The following is a 23806-nucleotide window of genomic DNA, read 5'->3' on the forward strand; positions in this document are numbered from 1 at the left end:
AGCGATGTCATGGCAACAGCCAATGAGGGCCGCTCTGGAGCGTCTTCCTGTTTGGACCAGCAGATGTCAGTCAAATACCGGGTTTCACTTCCAAACATGGGTCTTCACAAAATATTCGTACCTGTTTTAATTATTCCAAATGTTGTTGTTTTACAGCCTGACTTCAACATTGATTTACATGTATCATCTCAGCCATACACACACACACACACACACACACACACACAATACCCCCTTAATAATGACATATTGAAAATGAAATACAGATCTCATTTACGTCCAAATGTATTCCTCACATGCTTCGTAAAACAGGTGTAGAATAACAGTGAAATGCTTACTTAGTCTGTTTTACGAAGCATATGAAAAATAACAGTTGATTTGATTTAATAATTAGTTACGCTTGTAAAAAAAATGCATATAAGTGAGAAACAGGCTCAAAATGTTGATAAAAATGCAGAGAGAAAGAAATTAGAAAAATTATACTACAAGTTATAATACACAATGAGTAAGGATAACATGGCTGTATACACGGGGCACCAGTACCGAGTCATATACAGGGATACGAGGTAATAACATGGCTATTTACACGGGGTACCAGTACTGAGTCGATATCCAGGGGTATGAGGTAATAACTTGGTTATATACACAGGGTACCAGTACCGAGTAATATACAGGGATACAAGGTAATAATATGGCTATTTACACGGGGTACCAGTACTGAGTCGATGTCCAGGGGTACAAGGTAATAACATGGCTATTTACACGGGGTACCAGTACTGAGTCGATGTCCAGGGGTACGAGGTAATAACATGGCTATTTACACGGGGTACCAGTACTGAGTCATATACAGGGGTACCAGGTAATTGAGGTAGATACAGTATGTACATACAGGTAGATAATAGACAGTAACAGCAGTATACTGTAGGTAGGGGTAAAGGATAGATAATAGACAGTAACAGCAGTATACTGTAGGTAGGGGTAAAGGATAGATAATAGACAGTAACAGCAGTATACTGTAGGTAGGGGTAAAGGATAGATAATAGACAGTAACAGCAGTATACTGTAGGTAGGGGTAAAGGATAGATAATAGACAGTAGCAGCAGTATACTGTAGGTAGGGGTAAAGGATAGATAATAGACAGTAGCAGCAGTATACTGTAGGTAGGGGTAAAGGATAGATAATAGACAGTAACAGCAGTATACTGTAGGTAGGGGTAAAGGATAGATAAGACAGTAACAGCAGTATACTGTAGGTAGGGGTAAAGGATAGATAATAGACAGTAACAGCAGTATACTGTAGGTAGGGGTAAAGGATAGATAATAGACAGTAACAGCAGTATACTTTAGGTAGGGGTAAAGGATAGATATGACAGTAACAGCAGTATACTGTAGGTAGGGGTAAAGGATAGATAGACAGTAACAGCAGTATACTGTAGGTAGGGGTAAAGGATAGATAATAGACAGTAACAGCAGTATACTGTAGGTAGGGGTAAAGGATAGATAAGACAGTAACAGCAGAATACTGTAGGTAGGGGTAAAGGATAGATAATAGACAGTAACAGCAGTATACTGTAGGTAGGGGTAAAGGATAGATAATAGACAGTAACAGCAGTATACTGTAGGTAGGGGTAAAGGATAGATAATAGACAGTAACAGCAGTATACTGTAGGTAGGGGTAAAGGATAGATAATAGACAGTAACAGCAGTATACTGTAGGTAGGGGTAAAGGATAGATAATAGACAGTAACAGCAGTATACTGTAGGTAGGGGTAAAGGATAGATAATAGACAGTAACAGCAGTATACTGTAGGTAGGGTAAAGGATAGATAATAGACAGTAACAGCAGTATACTGTAGGTAGGGGTAAAGGATAGATAATAGACAGTAACAGCAGTATACTGTAGGTAGGGGTAAAGGATAGATAGACAGTAACAGCAGTATACTTGATGAGTAAAAAGTCAATGCATTGTGGGTAACTGTTTGGTTAACTTTTTATTTATTCGTTATTTTATTTAACGAGGCAAGTCAGTTAAGAACAAATTCTTATTTTCAATGACGGCCTACCGGGGAACAGCCTCGTTCAGGGGCAGGACAACATATTTTTTACCTTGTCAGCTCGGGGATTCGATCTTGCAACCTTTCGGTTACTAGTCCAACGATCTAACCACGAGGCTACCCTGCCGCCCGGTGTGTAGAAGCTAATCAGGGTCATGTTGGTTCCAGGCTTGGTGCATCGGTGCCACTTGCCGTGGCGTAGCAGAGAGAAACCGTCCATGTGTGGCTGGAGTACATTCTTAGGACCTTCCTCTGACACCGCCTGGTATAGAAGTCCTGGATGCAGCACCTGGATTTGTTATGGGTCCCCATTAGCTGCTGCCAAGACAAGGCAGGTTTATTATGGATCCCCATTAGCTGTTGCCAAGACAAGGCGGGTTTATTATGGATCCCCATTAGCTGTTGCCAAGACAAGGCAGGTTTATTATGGATCCCCATTAGCTGTTGCCAAGACAAGGCAGGTTTATTATGGATCCCCATTAGCTGTTGCCAAGACGAGGCGACAGCTACTCTTCCTGGGGTTTATTATGGACCCCCATTAGCTGTTGCCAAGACAAGGCGGGTTTATTATGGATCCCCATTAGCTGTTGCCAAGACAAGGCGGGTTTATTATGGATCCCCATTAGCTGTTGCCAAGGCAGCAGCTACTCTTCCTGGGGTTTATTATTGATCCCCATTAGTACCTGCCAAGGCAGCAGCTACTCTTCCTGGGGTTTATTATGGATCCCCATTAGCTGTTGCCAAGGCAGCAGCTACTCTTCCTGGGGTTTATTATGGATCCCCATTAGCTGTTGTCAAGGCAGCAGCTACTCTTCCTGGGGTTTATTATGGATCCCCATTAGTTCCTGCCAAGGCAGCAGCTACTCTTCCTGGGGTTTATTATGGATCCCCATTAGTTCCTGCCAAGGCGCCAGCTACACTTCCTGGGATCCAGCAAAATTAAGGCAGTTTATACAATACATTCACAGATTTCACAACACACTGTGTGCCCTCAGGCACCTACTCCACCACTAACACATATCTACAACACACTGTGTGCCCTCAGGCACCTACTCCACAACTAACACATATCTACAACACACTGTGTGCCCACAGGCACCTACTCCACCACTAACACATATCTACAGTACTAAATCCATGTGTACATAAGGACGTATGATATCGTGTGTCTGGAGAATTCCTGATTCTACCTGGATTATGTTGGAGAGGCTTCCATTAAAGAACACCCTCTGTGTTCTGTTAGACAGGTAACTCTGTATCCACATTATAGCAGGGGGTGTAAAGCCATAACACCCTCTGTGTTCTGTTAGACAGGTAACTCTGTATCCACATTATAGCAGGGGGTGTAAAGACATAACACCCTCTGTGTTCCGTTAGACAGGTAACTCTGTATCCACATTATAGCAGGGGGTGTAAAGCCATAACACCCTCTGTGTTCCGTTAGACAGGTAACTCTGTATCCACATTATAGCAGGGGGTGTAAAGCCATAACACCCTCTGTGTTCCGTTAGACAGGTAACTCTGTATCCACATTATAGCACACAAACACAATTTGTTCGCATAAGTTTACTAGGGGTTGGTAACAGGCTGATTGGTCGGCTATTTGAGCCACTAACTGGGTCTTTACTATTCTTGGATAGTGGAATGACTAGCTTCCCTCCAGGCCTGAGGGCACACTCTCTCTAGTAGGGTTAGATTAAAGATGTGGCAAATAGGAGTGGTAATATCATCCGCTATTATCCTCAGTAATTTCAATCTCTTCTTAAATTGGTTGTTGGTCATTTTTAGACAATCATTTTTCAGGTCTTGCCATAGATTTTCAAATAGATTTCAGTCAAAACTGCAACTCCTCCAATCAGGAACATTCAATGTCATCTTGGAAAGCAACTCCTGTGTGAACATCCCCAACATCCATCCATCCCCAACATCCATCCATCCATCCCCAACATCCATCCATCCCTCCATTCATCCATCCATCCCCAACATCCATCCATCAATCCATCAATGAATTATATATATACACACACACAAGTTATCAATCAATCCATGAATTATATATATATATATATATATATATATATACATACACACACACACAAGTTTAGGACAGAGACTGAATTTTAATACAAATGGTTTTATTATCATACATTTCTTTATCCATCCCTGGGTAGGACATGAAGTGGAGGGGGGGAGAGAGGGAGACGGGGGGGAGAGAGGGAGACGGGGGAGAGAGAGGAGAAGGGGGGAGAAAGAGGAGAAGGGGTGGGGAGAGGGAGACGGGGGTGAGAGAGGGAGAAGGGGTGGGGAGAGGGAGACGGGGGAGAGAGAGGGAGACGGGGTGGGGAGAGGGAGACGGGGGTGAGAGAGGGAGAAGGGGGTGAGAGAGGGAGAAGGGGGTGAGAGTGAGAGAGGGAGAAGGGGTGGGGGAGGGAGAAGGGGGTGGGGAGAGGGAGACGGGGCGAGAGGGAGAGAGCGGGAGAGGGGGAGAGAGAGGAGGAGAGAGGGAACGGGGGAGAGAGAGGGAGAGACGGGGGGGGTGGGGAGAGGGAGACGGGGGTGAGAGAGGGAGACGGGGTGGGGGGGAGAGGAGAGACGGGGGTGGGGAGAGAGAGAGACGGGGTGGGGAGAGGGAGAGACGGGGGTGGGGGAGAGGGAGACGGGGTGGGTGGGGAGAGAGAGACTGGGTGGGGGGAGAGAGGGACGGGGAGAGAGGGACGGGGTGGGGAGAGAGAGACGGGGTGGGGAGAGAGGGACGGGTGGGAGAGAGGACGGGGTGGGGAGAGAGAGACGGGGGTGGGGAGAGAGGGACGAGAGGTGGGGGGGGTGGGGTGGGGAGAGAGAGAGACGGGGTGGGGAGAGAGAGAGGGGGGGGTGGGGGTGGTTGGGGTGGGGAGGGGCGAGTGTTGGGGTGTGGGAGAGGGAGACGGGGTGGGGAGAGGAGACGGGGTGGGGGGGAGAGATGGGCCGGTGGTGGGGGAGGAGGGACGGGATGGGGTGGGGAGAGAGGAGAAGGGGAAGGGGAGAGAGGGGTGGGTAGTGAGAGGGGAGGAGGAGAAGAGCAGAAAGCGGAGAAGGGGAGAGAGAGAGGAAGGGGAGGTCGGTATATATATGGTGCCCTACTACTGTGTGTGGCTTTGGTCAAAAGTAGTGCACCATTATAGGGAATGGGTGCCCATTTGAGGGTGTACACCCCGCTTGTGTAACAGGATGTTATTTACACCATCTATAACTCAGCTCATCTTAACACACTGACTATAGCACAGTGATGATAGAGACCAGAGAGAGATACGCTGGGAAAGTAACAACAGCACCACACATGTTGTACGTCTGACTGGTACATAGTTACTGTGCAGGAAATAAAGCAAATCGTTTTCCATTGGAATGTCTTAGTTCCTCGACGGCCCAACTCTTCCATTGTTTAACAGAAGCGTCCTGACTAGATGGAATCTGTGTGTGAGTGTGTGTGTGTTCAGAGGCTTGTGTTGGCTCCTAGATGTATCTGTGTGTGTTCCAGAGGCTTGGGTTGGCTCCTAGATGTATCGTGTGTGTGTTCAGAGGCTTGTGTTGGCTCCTAGATGATCTGTGTGTGTTCAGAGGGCTTGTGTTGGCTCCTAGATGTATCTGTGTGTGTTCAGAGGCTTGTGTTGGCTCCTAGATGTATCTGTTTCAGGGGCTTGTGTTGGCTCCTAGAATGTATCTGGTGTGTTCAGGGGCTTGTGTTGGCTCCTAGATGTATCTGTGGTGTTCAGGGGCTTGTGTTGGCTCCTAGATGTATCTGTGTGTTCAGGGGCTTGTGTTTGGCCTCTGTCTGAGTTTACTATGTGTACAGCAGAGACACTCTCAGAGCCTTGGAACACACACACGCAGAGACACACGCAGAGACACACGCAGAGACACACGCAGAGACACACGCAGAGACACACGCAGAGACACACGCAGAGACACACACACACTCCTACTTTCCATTTTACACACTTCATACTCAGCTCTGTAAATGCAGATGCGATGAGGGAGGGGTTGCGGTGTGTTGTGTGTGTGTGGTGTGAGGAAATGAGGACAGAACAGCAGGGGATCAGGAGAGACCCAGAAGATTCTCTTAAAAACAAAAACACACACACCTCTTATCTGTTTGTTCAGGGCAGGTTGAGGTGAATTGAGTAGCCCCATCTAGGCTGACTGATGGCTTCCCACTGACACAGGCTGACTAAAAGAGGGTAAAAAAACAAAGTCTCTCAATCTCTCTCGTCTTTCTTCTCTCTCCCTTCCCCTCCTGTCCTCCCCTTCTCTCTCCCCTCTTCTCTCTCCTCCCTTCACCCTCTTCTCTTTCTCTCCCTTCTCTCTCTCTCTCTCCTCCCTTCTCTCTCTCTCTCCTCCCTTCTCTCTCTCTCTCTCTCCTCCCTTCTCTCTCTCTATTCTCTCTCCTCCTTCTGCCTCTCTCTCTCTCTCTCCTCCCTTCCGCTTCTCCTCTCCTATCTCTCCTCGCCCTCTCTCTCTCCCTCCCTTCTCTCTCTCCTTCCTCCTTCTCTCTCTCTCCTCCCTTCTCTCTCTCTCTCCTCCCCTTCTCTCTCTCTCCTCCCTTCCCTCTCCTCTCTCTCTATCTCCTCCCTCCTTCTCCTCTCTCTCTCTCCCTTCTCTCTCTCTCCTCCCCCTTCTCTCTCTCTCTCTCTCCTCCCTTCTCTCTCTCTCTCCCCTCTTCTCTCTCTCTCTCTCCTCCCTTCTCTCTCTCTCTCCTCCCTTCTCTCTCTCTCTCCCTTCCCCCTCTCTCTCTCTTCTGCCTCGCCCCCGTCCCCTTCCTCTCTCCTCCCCCCCCCCTCTCTCTCTCTCCTCCCTTCTCTCTCTCTCTCCTCCCCCCCCCCCTCTCTCTCTCTCCCTCCCTTCTCTCTCCTCTCCTCCCTTCTCTCTCTCTCTCTCTCTCCCTCCCTTCTCTCTCTCTCTCTCCTCCCTTCCCCCTCTCTCTCTCCCTTCCCCCTCGCTCTCTCTCCTCTCTCTCGCTCTCTCTCCTCCCTTCCCCCCGCTCTCCCTCCCTCCCTCCCTCTCTCTCCCTTCCCCCTCTCTCTCTCCCTTCCCCCTCTCTCCCTTCCCCCTCTCTTCTCCCTTCCCCCTCTCTCTCCCTTCCCCCCTCTCTCTCCCTTCCCCCTCTCTCTCCTCCCTTCCCCCCTCTCTCTCTCCCTTCCCCTCTCCCTCTCTCTCTCCTCTCTCCCTCCTCCCTTCCCCCTCTCTCCCTCCTCCCTTCCCCCGCTCTCCCTCCCTCCCTCCCTCTCTCTCCCCTTTGTCCTGTCTTCATTTGTGTCTCATCTCTAAATCTCTCCACTCTGTCAGCAGTAAAAACAGTCAAATTAATAAATGATGATGATGCGCATTTCCTTTTCTTGTATAGTGAAAATAATGAGCTCCCTAAAGACGATGAAGAGAGAGAAGGGAAGAGAGAGGGAGAAAGGGATAGAGGGGAGGAGAGAACAGAGAAAGAGCAAAAGAGAGCGCACGAGAGAGAGGGGAGGAGAGAGACAGAGAGAGCGAGACAGAGAGAGCTCTTCAATCTGTAGTCAGTAATCTCTCAAATCAAATCAAATGTATTTATATAGCCCTTCATACATCAGCTGATATCTCAAAGTGCTGTACAGAAACCCAGCCTAAAACCCCAAACAGCAAGCAATGCAGGTGTAGAAGCACGGTAATCTCCTCTCCAACTCAATGTCTATAATATCCTTCTGGTTTTAGTGGAATGTTAAACTCCCATTGGAGGAATGGGGAGGGTCCAAAGAGTGTTCAGGTGTGTGAGTGTTCAGGTGTGTTCAGGTGCGTGAGTGTTCAGGTGTGTTCAGGTGTGTGAGTGTTCAGGTGTGTTCAGGTGCGTGAGTGTTCAGGTGTGTTCAGGTGCGTGAGTGTTCAGGTGTGTTCAGGTGCGTGAGTGTTCAGGTGTGTTCAGGTGCGTGAGTGTTCAGGTGTGTTCAGGTGCGTGAGTGTTCAGGTGTGTTCAGGTGTGTGAGTGTTCAGGTGTGTTCAGGTGTGTGAGTGTTCAGGTGTGTTCAGGTGTGTGAGTGTTCAGGTGTGTTCAGGTGTGTGAGTGTTCAGGTGTGTTCAGGTGCGTGAGTGTTCACAGTTTGACAGCCACCACACAGGCCCCAGCCCGGCCCAGACACAGTGGAGCCACCTAGAGGAAAAAACACAGGAAGGAACAAATCAAGTCAAATTGAATTTGTTGTGCCGAATACAACAGGTGTAGGTAGACGTTACAGTGAAATGCTGAATACAACAGGTGTAGTAGACCTCACAGTGAAATGCTGAATACAACAGGTGTAGTAGACCTCACAGTGAAATGCTGAATACAACAGGTGTAGTAGACCTCACAGTGAAATGCTGAATACAACAGGTGTAGTAGACCTTACAGTGAAATGCTGAATACAACAGGTGTAGTAGACCTCACAGTGAAATGCTGAATACAACAGGTGTAGTAGACCTTACAGTGAAATGCTGAATACAACAGGTGTAGTGGACCTTACAGTGAAATGCTGAATACAACAGGTGTAGTAGACCTCACAGTGAAATGCTGAATACAACAGGTGTAGTAGACCTTACAGGGAAATGCTGAATACAACAGGTGTAGTAGACCTGACAGTGAAATGCTGAATACAACAGGTGTAGTAGACCTTACAGTGAAATGCGTCATTACAAGCCCTTTTAACCAACAATGCAGTTTTAAGAAAAATAATTGTTAAGTAAAAAAAATGAAAATTAACAGGGGGAGGAGCTATTAAAGTGGTTATGGATAGATAATAACCAGGGAGTAGAGTTATTAGATAGATAATAACCAGGACGTAGAGCTATTAGATAGATAATAACCAGGGAGTAGAGTTATTAGATAGATAATAACCAGGGAGTAGAGTTATTAGATAGATAATAACCAGGGAGTGGAGTTATTAGATAGATAATAACCGGGGAGTAGAGTTATTAGATAGATAATAACCAGGGAGTAGAGTTATTAAAGTGGCTATGGATAGATAATAACCAGGACATAGAGTTATTAGATAGATAATAACCAGGGAGTAGAGTTATTAGATAGATAATAACCAGGGGGCAGAGTTATTAAAGGAACTATGGATAGATAATAACCAGGGAGTAGAGTTATTAGATAGATAATAACCAGGGGGTAGAGTTATTAGATAGATAATAACCAGGGAGTAGAGTTATTAGATAGATAATAACCAGGCAGTAGAGTTATTAAAGTGGCTATGGATAGATAATAACCAGGGAGTAGAGTTATTAAAGTGGTTATGGATAGATAATAACCAGGGGGTAGAGTTATTAGATAGATAATAACCAGGGGTAGAGTTATTAGATAGATAATAACCAGGGGGTAGAGTTATTAGATAGATAATAACCAGGGGGTAGAGTTATTAAAGTGACTATGGATAGATAATAACCAGGGAGTAGAGTTATTAAAGTGGTTATGGATAGATAATAACCAGGGGGTAGAGTTATTAGATAGATAATAACCAGGGAGTAGAGTTATTAAAGTGACTATGGATAGATAATAACCAGGGGGTAGAGTTATTAAGGTGCCTATGGATAGATAATAACCAGGGGGTAGAGTTATTAGATAGATAATAACCAGGGGGTAGAGTTATTAGATGGATAATAACCAGGGGGTAGCAGCAGCGTAGAAGAGGGGTGGGGGGGGGCTATGTAAATAGTCTGAGCAGCCATTTGATTGGCTGTTCAGGAGTCTGGGAGGGTAGAAGCTTCTTTGACCTAGATACATGATGACATCACTGAGACTAAAACCACCACGTTTAACCAATCAGACTGAGTGTTATTAAACAGGATGAAAACCCAGCTTGTACACACACACACACACACACACAGAATACACACACACACACACACACACACACACACACAGAATACACACACACACACACAGAATACACACACACACATATATATATTTACATAACACAGAATACACACACACACACACACACACACACACACACACACATATATATATATTTACATATCAACATAGAATACACACACACACACACACACACACACACACATAGAACAGACACATGAAAATATTAACACACTTGGAGAAACAGACATTTACATAACAAAACCACCAGAAGGGGTGTGTGTGTGTGTGTATATACACCTGTGTCCACTCGTTGGTCTGGGGATCGTAGGCCTCGACAGTGTTCAGGTGTGTGTGTGTGTGTGTGTATATACAACTGTGTCCACTCGTTGGTCTGGGGATCGTAGGCCTCGACAGTGTTCAGGTGTGTGTGTGTGTGTGTGTGTGTGTGTGTGTGTGTGTGTGTGTGTGTGTGTGTGTGTGTATATACCTGTGTCCACTCGTTGGTCTGGGGATCGTAGGCCTCGACAGTGTTCAGGCGTGTGTGTGTGTGTGTGTATATACACCTGTGTCCACTCGTTGGTCTGGGGATCGTAGGCCTCGACAGTGTTCAGGTGTGTGTGTGTGTGTGTGCGTACCTGTGTCCACTCGTTGGTCTGGGGATCGTAGGCCTCGACAGTGTTCAGGTGTGTGTGTGTGTGTGTACCTGTGTCCACTCGTTGGTCTGGGGATCGTAGGCCTCGACAGTGTTCAGGTACACCGTTCCATCGTAACCACCGACCGCATAGAGACGGTCTCCAAGGAGACACACACCGACAGCGTCACGACTGACGCTCATGGGGGCTACCGCCGTCCACGCATCCGTCTGGGGGTCGTACCTACACACACACACACACACACACACACACAGCCCATTGTTGAATATCTCTAAACCTGCACCAATATTTTCTCAACATTTATAGCACAATTACCTAAAACACAACACACACCCCCGACCCCAGACCGACTGACCTCTCCACACAGTCGCTGAGTCGTGATGCCAGGCTGGAGGCGGGAGCGTCATGTCCTCCAATAGCGTACAGGAAACCGTTCCAGGTAGCCACGCCCACCCCGCCTCGACGCTTCGCCATCGGAGCGCAGCAGCTCCACCTGGCGGTGAGGAGGCCACACAACAACAACCTCATTCTCGTCACAGATTCACACCCTGGTCGGTTTATTAGGAAATGCCTATCCAGAACAGCCTGAATTATTTGGGGTGTGGATTCTACATGTCACAGATACACACCCTGGTCGGTTTTTTAGGAAACGCCTATCCAGAACAGCCTGAATTATTTGGGGCATGGATTCTACATGTCACAGATACACACCCTGGTCGGTGTTTTAGGAAACGCCTATCCAGAACAGCCTGAATGATTTGGGGCGTGGATTCTACATGTCACAGATACACACCCTGGTCGGTGTTTTAGGAAACGCCTATCCAGAACAGCCTGAATTATTTGGGGCGTGGATTCTACAAGGTGTCAGAAACGTTCTACGGGGATGTTGATGTCATCCCAAAGACGTTAAATTGAGCTCAGTCACGACAGTGTTTCAGAGATGCTCGGTCAGCGAGAGTGTTTCAGAGATGCTCGGTCAGCGAGAGTGTTTCAGAGATGCTCGGTCAGCGACAGTGTTTCAGAGATGCTCGGTCAGCGACAGTGTTTCAGAGATGCTCGGTCAGCGACAGTGTTTCAGAGATGCTCGGTCAGCGACAGTGTTTCAGAGATGCTCGGTCAGCGACAGTGTTTCCGAGATGCTCGGTCAGCGACAGTGTTTCCGAGATGCTCGGTCAGCGACAGTGTTTCAGAGATGCTCGGTCAGCGACAGTGTTTCAGAGATGCTCGGTCAGCGACAGTGTTTCAGAGATGCTCGGTCAAACGTTCTTCAACTGCCTCCAGAACAGCCTGAATTATTCGGGGCATGAACACGTTGTTCAACTGGTATCAAGGGACATTAACGTGTGCCAGGAAAACATCCCCCTCACCATTCCACCACACAATCCGGACTCTGCCGTCAGCTTCAAGCAATAGGAACCAGTCCACCACAGACACCAGGCAGGACGGGGCCAAATCTGGACTCTGCCATCAGCATCAAGCAACAGGAACCAGTCCACCACAGACACCAGGCAGGACGGGGCCAAATCTGGACTCTGCCATCAGCATCAAGCAACAGGAACCAGTCCACCACAGACACCAGGCAGGACGGGGCCAAATCCGGACTCTGCCGTCAGCTTCAAGCAACAGGAACCGGGATTCAACAGACAGGTTTTTCAACTCCTCATTTGTCCAGTGTTGATGATGTCGTGTCCACTGGAGACACTTCTACTTGTTGTTATCTGATAGGACTGGAACCCGGTGTGGTCGTCTGCTGTAAATAGCCAATTGGTGACGAGGACCGACCAGTTGTGCGTCCCGAGATGCCGTTCTGAACTCCACTGTTGAACGGCGCTGTTATTTGTTTTGTTTGTGGCCCACCTCTTACCCGGCACAATTATTACCATCTTCCTTCCACCTCTCTCATCATCGAGGTGTTTTCACCCACAGGACTGTCACTGACTGGATGGATTGTGTTTGTCAAACCATTCTCAGTATAAACCCCAGACACTGTCTGTTAAAATCATCACACCATTCTGGGTATAAACCCCAGATACTGTCTGTTAAAATCATCACACCATTCTGGGTATAAACCCCAGACACTGTCTGTTAAAATCACACCATTCTGTTAAAATCATCACACCATTCTGTTAGAATCATCACACCATTCTCAGTATAAACCCCAGACACTGTCGTCTGTTAAAAGCCCAGGCGTCTGCTGTAATAGCCAATCCGCATCCGTTTCTGACATCCTGAATCCGGCGTGCCTGGCCCCGCCCATCACACCACGCTCAGAGTCACTTAGTTTCACACGTGTTTCCCAGTCTAAAGTCCGGTGGAACAGTAACTGAATGTCTTGATGCCCGTCTGTAGGAGCCATCCATTATGGTGAATGGGACGGTGTACCTAATAAACTGTCCGATGGAACAGTAACTGAATGTCTTGATGCCCGTCTGTAGGAGCCATCCATTATGGTGAATGGGACGGTGTACCTAATAAACTGTCCGATGGAACAGTAACTGAATGTCTTGATGCCTGTCTGTAGGAGCCATCCATTATGGTGAATGGGACGGTGTACCTAATAAACTGTCCGATGGAACAGTAACTGAATGTCTTGATGTCTGTCTGTAGGAGCCATCCATTATGGTGAATGGGACGGTGTACCTAATAAACTGTCCGATGGAACAGTAACTGAATGTCTTGATGTCTGTCTGTAGGAGCCATCCATTATGGTGAATGGGACGGTGTACCTAATAAACTGTCCGATGGAACAGTAACTGAATGTCTTGATGTCTGTCTGTAGGAGCCATCCATTATGGTGAATGGGACGGTGTACCTAATAAACTGTCCGATGGAACAGTAACTGAATGTCTTGATGTCTGTCTGTAGGAGCCATCCATTATGGTGAATGGGACGGTGTACCTAATAAACTGTCCGATGGAACAGTAACTGAATGTCTTGATGCCTGTCTGTAGGAGCCATCCATTATGGTGAATGGGACGGTGTACCTAATAAACTGTCCGATGGAACAGTAACTGAATGTCTTGATGCCTGTCTGTAGGAGCCATCCATTATGGTGAATGGGACGGTGTACCTAATAAACTGTCCGATGGAACAGTAACTGAATGTCTTGATGTCTGTCTGCCTGCTTTTTATGACTGATGAGTGTATATATATATATATATATATATATAAAAATATATTTTTTGGTTACTACATGATTCCATATGTGTTATTTCATAGTTTGATGTTATTATTCTACAATGTAGAAAATAGTAAAACACACACCTGTTGGTGTGGGGATCAAAACACTCAACGGAGCGTAGACAGGAGCTTCCATCACGACCCCCTACTGCCTACAACCTGGAAAGGAGAGAGAGAGGGGGGGGGGGTGTGGGGGGGGGGGGGAGAGGGGGAGAGGGGCGAGGGGGGGGGGGGGAGAGGGGGGGGGGTAGGGAGAGAGAGGGAGAGAGAGAGAGGGGGGGTAGGGAGAGAGAGGGAGAGAGAGAGAGGGGGGGGAGAGAGAGGGGGTAGGGAGAGGGAGGGAGGGAGGGAGAGAGAGGAGGGGGGGGAGAGAGAGGGGGGGGGGGAGAGGGAGAGAGGGGGGGGGGGAGGGGAGGGAGAGAGGGGGGGGGAGAGGAGGGGGGGGAGGGGGGGAGAGAGAGAGAGAGGGGGGGGGGGGGGAGAGGGGGGAGGAGAGGGAGGAGGAGAGAGAGGGGGGGGGGAGAGGAGAGAGAGAGAGAGAGACAGAGGGGGGAGAGAGAGAGGAGGGGGGTAGGGAGAGAGGGGAGGGGGAGAGAGAGAGAGGGGGAGAGAGCCAGAGACAGAGAGAGAGAGAGGAATATCAGGTCTGGGGGGAATTAGCCCCTCCCTCGGTCTGGGGGGGAATAACCCCTCCCTCGGCCTGGGGGGGGAATAACCCCTCCCTCGGTCTGGGGGGGGAATAACCCCTCCCCTCGGTCTGGGGGGGAATAACCCCTCCCTCGGTCTGGGGGGAATAACCCCTCCCTCGGTCTGGGGGAATAACCCCTCCCTCGGTCTGGGGGGAATAACCCCTCCCTCGGTCTGGTCACAGACACATGGATTGGGAGACCCTTTAGCGACAGACGGATGTGTGTGTTTAGAGGACAGGGGAGGCGGAACGGAAGCAGTCCTTCAGACGAGTCCTGGAGCTCCATCAGACGAGTCCTGGAGCTCCATCAGGCGAGTCCTGGAGCTCCATCAGACGAGTCCTGGAGCTCCATCAGGCGAGTCCTGGAGCTCCATCAGGCGAGTCCTGGAGCTCCATCAGGCGAGTCCTGGAGCTCCATCAGACGAGTCTCTCCATCGCTCTCATATCTGTATTCATTAGAAAGCCTGTTCCTGCAGCATCACTAACAGAAAGCCTGTTCCTGCAGCATCACTAACAGAAAGCCTGTTCCTGCAGCATCACTAACAGAAAGCCTGTTCCTGCAGCATCACTAACAGAAAGCCTGTTCCCTGCAGCATCACCAGTGAATACTAACAGAAAGCCTGTTCCTGCAGCATCACCAGTGAATACTAACAGAAAGCCTGTTCCCGCAGCATCACCAGTGAATACTAACAGAAAGCCTGTTCCCGCAGCATCACCAGTGAATACTAACAGAAAGCCTGTTCCCGCAGCATCACCAGTGAATACTAACAGAAAGCCTGTTCCCGCAGCATCACCAGTGAATACTAACAGAAAGCCTGTTCCCGCAGCATCACCAGTGAATACTAACAGAAAGCCTGTTCCCGCAGCATCACCAGTGAATACTAACAGAAAGCCTGTTCCCGCAGCATCACCAGTGAATACTAACAGAAAGCCTGTTCCCGCAGCATCACCAGTGAATACTAACAGAAAGCCTGTTCCCGCAGCATCACCAGTGAATACTAACAGAAAGCCTGTTCCCAGCAGCATCACCAGTGAATACTAACAGAAAGCCTGTTCCCGCAGCATCACCAGTGAATACTAACAGAAAGCCTGTTCCTGCAGCATCACCAGTGAATACTAACAGAAAGCCTGTTCTGCAGCATCACTAACAGAAAGCCTGTTCCTGCAGCATCACCAGTGAATACTAACAGAAAGCCTGTTCCCGCAGCATCACCAGTGAATACTAACAGAAAGCCTGTTCCTGCAGCATCACCAGTGAATACTAACAGAAAGCCTGTTCCCGCAGCATCACCAGTGAATACTAACAGAAAAGCCTGTTCCCGCAGCATCACCAGTGAATACTAACAGAAAGCCTGTTCCTGCAGCATCACCAGTGAATACTAACAGTAGACAAATAGAATGACCTGCTCTAAGGCCCTAATATATACTGTATGAAACCCTACCTTCCCTCCCTCTCCCCAGTACGGTGTGTATGTGTACCTACTTTCCGCTGAGTACAGCTACTCCTGCAGTAGATCGAGGTGTTGCCATGCTGGCGATGAAGCTCCACTGACGAGCCTGAGGATCCCACCTGGAACACACACACAGTGTATAGAGAGACACATAGAGAGAGAGAGAGAGGGGGAGAGAGCCAGAGAGAGAGAGAGAGAGAGAGAGGGGGGAGAGAGCCAGAGAGAGAGAGAGAGAGAGAGGGGGAGAGAGACAGAGAGACAGAGAGAGAGAGCCAGAGAGAGAGCCAGAGAGAGAGAGAGACAGAGAGAGAGCCAGAGAGAGAGAGAGACAGAGAGAGAGCCAGAGAGAGAGAGAGACAGAGAGACAGAGAGAGAGAGAGACAGAGCCAGAGAGAGAGAGAGAGAGCCAGAGAGAGAGAGAGAGCCAGAGAGAGAGAGAGAGAGCCAGAGAGAGAGAGAGAGAGCCAAGAGAGAGAGAGAGAGAGCCAGAGAGAGAGGAGGAGAGAGCCAGAGAGAGAGAGAGGAGAGCCAGAGAGAGAGAGAGACGCAGAGAGAGGAGAGAGAGAGCCAGAAGAGAGAGCCAGGAGAAGAAGAGAGAGAGCCAGAGAGAGAGAGGAGAGCAGCCGACAGAGAGAGAGCAGAGAGAGAGCGAGAGAGCAGAGAGGAGAGAGAGAGCCAGAGCGAGACGAGAGAGAGATACAGCCACAGAGAGAGGAGAGAGAGAGCCAGAGAGAGAGGAGAAGAGATGGAGGAGAGCCAGAGAGAGAGCAGAGAGAGGAGAGCCAGAGGAGAGAGAGAGAGTAGCCAGAGACGGAGAGAGAGGCCAGAGAGAGGAGAGAGATGAGCCAGAGAGAGAGAGAGCCAGAGAGAGAGAGAGCCAGAGAGAGAGAGAGCCAGAGAGAGGCAGAGAGACAGAGAGAGACAGAGAGACAGAGAGAGAGGGAGAGCCAGAGAGAAAGACAGAGAAAGTCATATGACCAGACCTGTATAAAGTCATATGACCAGACCTGTATAAAGTCATATGACCAGACCTGTATAAAGTCATATGAACCAGACCTGTATTAAAGTCATATGACCAGACCTGTATAAAGTCAATGACCAGACCTGTTAAAGTCATATGACCAGACCTGCTACAAGTTCATATGACCAGACCTGTAAAAGTCATATGAACAGGACCTGCTAAGTAAGTCATATGAACAGACCTGTAAATTCATATGAACAGGGTCGGACTCACCTCTCTACAGTGCTGAGGTAGCTCCACCCATCCTGCCCCTCCTACTGCATACATTGGACCCTCAAGTACTGTCACACCTATAGATATGACAGTATATATATTAACACCTATAGATATGACAGTATATATATTAACACACTATAGATATGACAGTATATATATTAACACCTATAGATATGACAGTATATATATTAACACCCTATAGATATGACAGTATATATATTAACACCTATAGATATGACAGTATATATATCTAACACCTATAGCTATGACAGTATCTAACCTAGATATGACAGTATATATATTAACACCTATAGATATGACAGTATATATTAACACCTATAGATATGACAGTATATATTAACACCTATAGATATGACAGTATATATTAACACCTATAGATATGACAGTATATATTAACACCTATAGATATGACAGTATATATTAACACCTATAGATATGACAGTATATATTAACACCTATAGATATGACAGTATATATTAACACCTATAGATATGACAGTATATATTAACACCTATAGATATGACAGTATATATTAACACCTATAGATATCACAGTATGTACCAGGACAACCCGTATCGTCTGTTCTTACCCAGCCCGTGTCTGTGTGTGGACATGGGCGTCATGACGCTCCAGCTGCCACCGTCCGGGTCATAACACTCCACGGTGTGAGGGTCTTCAGTCCGTCCCGACCCCCGACCACGTAGAGACGTCGATCCAACACACACACCCCCGAACTGGAGTCTGCGCCCGCTCAACACCGCCACCTGGAAAGCTTTGGGTCTTTAATCTCACCTTCTAGTTTTGGTTAAACAACTGGACTTACATTTGTTGGGGGAAATGTGTTTAATATAATATAAGGTTTAAATATATAATAATATATCGTTTTAAATATATAATATATCATATAAATTATAATAATATATCATAAATATATAATAATATATCATTAAATATATAATAATATATCATAAATAATATAATAATATATCATATAATATAATAATATATCATATAAATATATTAATAATATATCATAAATATATAATAATATATCATATAAATATATAATAATATATCATTATAAATATATAATAATATATCATAAATATATAATAATATATCATAAATATATAATAATATATCATAAATATATAATAATATATCATAAATATATAATATATATCATATAAATATATAATAATATATCATAAATATATAATAATATATCATATAAAATATATAATAATATATTCATAAATATATAATAATATATCATAAATATAAGGTTTAATAATAATATATAATTTAATATAAATATAAGGTTTCATTGGTTGGGGGGGGAAATGTGTTGAATATATATAATATATAATTTAATATAAATATAAGGTTTAATAATAATATATAATTTAATATAAATATAAGGTTTAATAATAATATATAATTTAATATAAATATAAGGTTTCATTTGTTGGGGGGAAATGTGTTGAATATATATAATATATAATATAATCTAAATATAAGGTTTAATAATAATAATAGTAATATAAGGTTTAATAATAATAATAGTAATATAAGGTTGATTTGTTTACCTGGCTCCACGCATCCCGACGCAGGCAGTACTGCTCTATACTGGTGGCTCCTGATACACACACACACACACAGGTTATACATTGAACATCAGAGGCTAACCCTTTGGTAGCGTCCATACCCCCAACAGCGAACATCAGAGGCTACCTTTGGTAGCGTCCATGCCCCCAACAGCGAACATGGGCTCCTACAGTAGATTTACGAGGTCTGGTTTCTGGGGCTCTGCAGCAGGGGGCGCCGATGAGGCAGGAAGATGGTACTTCATACCTGAACAATACTATTCATCACTCCACAGATCAATACACCCATCTACACATTAATATATAAATCAATCAATATACCCATCTACACTTTAATAATAAGTCAATCAATACACGCATCTATACGTCAGTCAGTACATTCATCATTCTATACATACGCCAATCAATACAATCATCTATACGTCAATCAATACATTCTTCTATACATCAACCAATCATAATCAATACATTCATCTTATGTCAATCAATACACTCATCTATACAACAATCAATACATTCATCCATCTATACATTCATCTATACATCCATCAATACATTCATCAATACATTCATCATTACATCATACATTCATCATACATTCATCATACATTCATCTATACATCATCATATACTCATCATACATCATCATACATTCATCAATACATTCATTATACATCAATCAATATACTCATCAATACATTCATCAATACATTCATCAATACATTCATCTATACATTCATCTATACATCAATCAATATACTCATCAATACATTCATCTATACATTCATCAATACATTTCATCAATACATTCATCAATACATTCATCCATCTATACATCCATCAATACATTCATCAATACATTCATCAATACATTCATCAATACATTCATCATTACATTCATCTATACATTCATCTATACATTCATCTATACATTCATCTATACATTCATCTATACATTCATCTATACATCAATCAAATACATTAATCAATACACTCATCTATACAACAATCAATACATTCATCCATCAATACATTCATCAATACATTCATCAATACATTCATCTATACATTCATCATTACACTCATCTATACAACAATCAATACATTCATCCATCTATACATTCATCTATACATCCATCAATACATTCATCAATATATTCATCTATACATCAATCAATACATTCATCAATACACTCATCTATACAACAATCAATACATTCATCCATCTATACATCCATCAATACATCCATCAATACATCCATCAATACATTCATCAATACATTCATCAATACATTCATCAATACATTCATCAATACATTCATCAATACATTCATTCATCAATACATTCATTCATCAATACATTCATTCATCAATACATTCATTCATCAATACATTCATTCATCAATACATTCATTCATCAATACATTCATCAATACATTCATCAATACATTCATCAATATATTCATCTATACATCAATCAATATACTCATCTATACATTCATCAATACATTCATCTATACATTCATCATTACATTCATCAATACATTCATCTATACATTCATCTATACATTCATCTATACATTCATCTATAAATTCATCTATACATTCATTCATCAATACATCATCAATACATTCATCAATACATTCATCAATACATTCATCAATACATTCATCAATACATTCATCAATACATTCATCAATATATTCATCTATACATCAATCAATATACTCATCTATACATTCATCAATACATTCATCTATACATTCATCATTACATTCATCAATACATTCATCTATACATTCATCTATACATTCATCAATACATTCATCAATACATTCATTCATCAATACATCAATCAATACCTTCATCAATACATTCATCAATACATTCATCTATACATTCATCAATACATTCATTCATCAATACTTCATTCATCAATACATCAATCAATACATTCATCAATACATTCATCAATACATTCATCAATACATTCATCAATATATTCATCTATACATCAATCAATATACTCATCTATACATTCATCAATACATTCATCTATACATTCATCAATACATTCATCAATACATCCATCTATACATTCATCTATACATTCATCAATACATTCATCAATACATTCATTCATCAATACATCAATCAATACATCCATCAATACATCCATCAATACATCCATCAATACATTCATCAATACATTCATCAATACATTCATCAATACATTCATCTATACATCAATCAATATACTCATCTATACATTCATCAATACATTCATCTATACATTCATCATTACACTCATCAATACATTCATCAATACATTCATCAATACATTCAATACATTCATCAATACATTCATCAATACATTCATCTATACATTCATCAATACATTCATCAATACATTCATCTATACATCAATCAATATACTCATCTATACATTCATCAATACATTCATCTATACATTCATCATTACACTCATCAATACATTCATCATTACACTCATCAATACATTCATCAATACATTCATCAATACATTCAATACATTCATCATTACACTCATCAATACATTCATCAATACATTCATCAATACATTCATCAATACATTCATCAATACATTCATTAATACATTCATCAATACATTCATCAATACATTCACACCTTTATTTGTATGACATCAACAGATTGAAGTGCCTTTGAACGGGGGTTTGGTAGGAGGTGCCAGGAGCACCGGTAGGAGGTGCCAGGAGCACCGGTAGGAGGTGCCAGGAGCACCAGTAGGAGGTGCCAGGAGCACCGGTAGGAGGTGCCAGGAGCACCGGTAGGAGGTGCCAGGAGCACCGGTAGGAGGTGCCAGGAGCACGGTAGGAGGTGCCAGGAGCACCGGTAGGAGGTGCCAGGAGCACCGGTAGGAGGTGCCAGGAGCACCGGTAGGAGGTGCCAGGAGCACCGGTAGGAGGTGCCGGGTAGGAGGTGCCAGGAGCACCGGTAGGAGGTGCCAGGAGCACCGGTAGGAGGTAGGAGGTGCCAGGAGCACCGGTAGGAGGTAGGAGGTGCCAGGAGCACCAGTAGGAGGTGCCAGGAGCACCAGTAGGAGGTGCCAGGAGCACCAGTAGGAGGTGCCAGGAGCACCGGTAGGAGGTGCCAGGAGCACCGGTAGGAGGTGCCAGGAGCACCGGTAGGAGGTGCCAGGAGCACCGGTAGGAGGTGCCAGGAGCACCGGTAGGAGGTGCCAGGAGCACCGGTAGGAGGTGCCAGGAGCACCGGTAGGAGGTGCCAGGAGCACCGGTAGGAGTGCCAGGAGCACCAGTAGGAGGTGCCAGGAGCACCAGTAGGAGGTGCCAGGAGCACCAGTAGGAGGTGCCAGGAGCACCAGTAGGAGGTGCCAGGAGCACCAGTAGGAGGTTCCAGGAGCACCAGTAGGAGGTTCCAGGAGCACCAGTAGGAGGTGCCAGGAGCACCAGTAGGAGGTAGGAGGTGCCAGGAGCACCAGTAGGAGGTAGGAGGTGCCAGGAGCACCGGTTAGAGTGTGTCAAGAACTGCAACGCTGCTGGGTTTTTCTCGCTCAACAATTTCCCGCGTGTATCAAGAATGGTCCACCACCCAAAGGACATCCAGCCAACTTTGACACAACTTGTGGGAAGCATTGGGGTCAACATGGACCAGCATCCCTGTGGAAGGCTTTCCACACCTTGTAGAGTCAACATGGGCCAGCATCCCTGTGGAAGGCTTTCCACACCTTGTAGAGTCAACATGGGCCAGCATCCCTGTGGAAGGCTTTCAACACCTTGTAGAGTCAACATGGGCCAGCATCCCTGTGGAACGCTTTCAACACCTTGTAGAGTCAACATGGACCAGCATCCCTGTGGAATGCTTTCAACACCTTGTAGAGTCAACATGGGCCAGCATCCCTGTGGAAGGCTTTCAACACCTTGTAGAGTCAACATGGACCAGCATCCCTGGGGAACGCTTTCAACACACATGATTTCCAGGTGTTTGACGTCGTTCCAACATATCAATCAGTCAGCCAGCCAGTCAACCAGTCACTCAGTCAGCCAGCCAGCTAGTCAGTCAATCAGCCAGCCAGTCAATCAGTCAGCCAGCCAGTCAACCAGTCACTCAGTCAGCCAGCCAGTCAGTCAATCAGCCAGCCAGTCAACCAGTCAATAAATCAGTTAGCCAGCCGGTTAATCAATCCGTCAGCCAGCCAGTCAACTAGTCAGGTCAATCAGCCAGCCAGTCAATATCAACGTACACCACAAACTAAAGACATGTACTGCCCCCAGGAGGTGTTGTCTGAGCAGGTAAAAAGACATGTACTGCCCCCAGGAGGTGTTGTCTGAGCAGGTAAAAAGACATGTACTGCCCCCAGGAGGTGTTGTCTGAGCAGGTAAAAAGACATGTACTGCCCCCAGGAGGTGTTGTCTGAGCAGGTAAAAAGACATGTACTGCCCCCAGGAGGTGTTGTCTGAGCAGGTAAAAAGACATGTACTGCCCCCAGGAGGTGTTGTCTGAGCAGGTAAAAAGACATGTACTGCCCCCAGGAGGTGTTGTCTGAGCAGGTAAAAAGACATGTACTGCCCCCAGGAGGTGTTGTCTGAGCAGGTAAAAAGACATGTACTGCCCCCAGGAGGTGGTTGTCTGAGCAGGTAAAAGACATGTACTGCCCCCAGGAGGTGTTGTCTGAGCAGGTAAAAAGACATGTACTGCCCCCAGGAGGTGTTGAGATGTACTGCCCCCAGGAGGTGTTGAGATGTACTGCCCCCAGGAGGTGTTGAGATGTACTGCCCCCTGGAGGTGTTGAGATGTACTGCCCCCTGGAGGTGTTGAGATGTACTGCCCCCTGGAGGTGTTGAGATGTACTGCCACCCTGGAGGTGTTGAGATGTACTGCCCCCTGGAGGTGTTGAGATGTACTGCCCCCTGGAGGTGTTGAGATGTACTGCCCCCTGGAGGTGTTGAGATGTACTGCCCCCTGGAGGTTTTGAGATGTACTGCCCCCAGGAGGTGTTGAGATGTACTGCCCCCTGGAGGTGTTGTCTGAGCAGGTAA

General features: G+C 45.6%; 1 protein-coding gene across 1 annotated transcript in view; it reads right to left on the bottom strand.

Moving 5' to 3' along the window:
* Window positions 1-8047: 8047 nt before the first annotated feature.
* LOC116360054 (kelch-like protein 5) overlaps window positions 8048-23806 on the bottom strand; it is a 32196-nt gene continuing 16437 nt past the window's right edge. Inside the window, 15 exon segments of the mRNA XM_074933807.1 lie at window positions 8048-8204; window positions 10615-10786; window positions 10920-11057; window positions 13829-13903; window positions 15916-16002; window positions 17118-17155; window positions 17157-17194; window positions 17731-17808; window positions 17811-17871; window positions 17873-17905; window positions 18731-18780; window positions 18876-18909; window positions 18911-18940; window positions 18942-18977; window positions 18979-18995. Coding sequence (XP_074789908.1) covers window positions 8148-8204; window positions 10615-10786; window positions 10920-11057; window positions 13829-13903; window positions 15916-16002; window positions 17118-17155; window positions 17157-17194; window positions 17731-17808; window positions 17811-17871; window positions 17873-17905; window positions 18731-18780; window positions 18876-18909; window positions 18911-18940; window positions 18942-18977; window positions 18979-18995 — 944 coding nt within the window. The 3' untranslated portion in view covers window positions 8048-8147.

This window comes from Oncorhynchus kisutch, unplaced genomic scaffold, assembly GCF_002021735.2.
Source record: "Oncorhynchus kisutch isolate 150728-3 unplaced genomic scaffold, Okis_V2 Okis07a-Okis12b_hom, whole genome shotgun sequence".
NCBI lineage: Eukaryota > Metazoa > Chordata > Actinopteri > Salmoniformes > Salmonidae > Oncorhynchus > Oncorhynchus kisutch.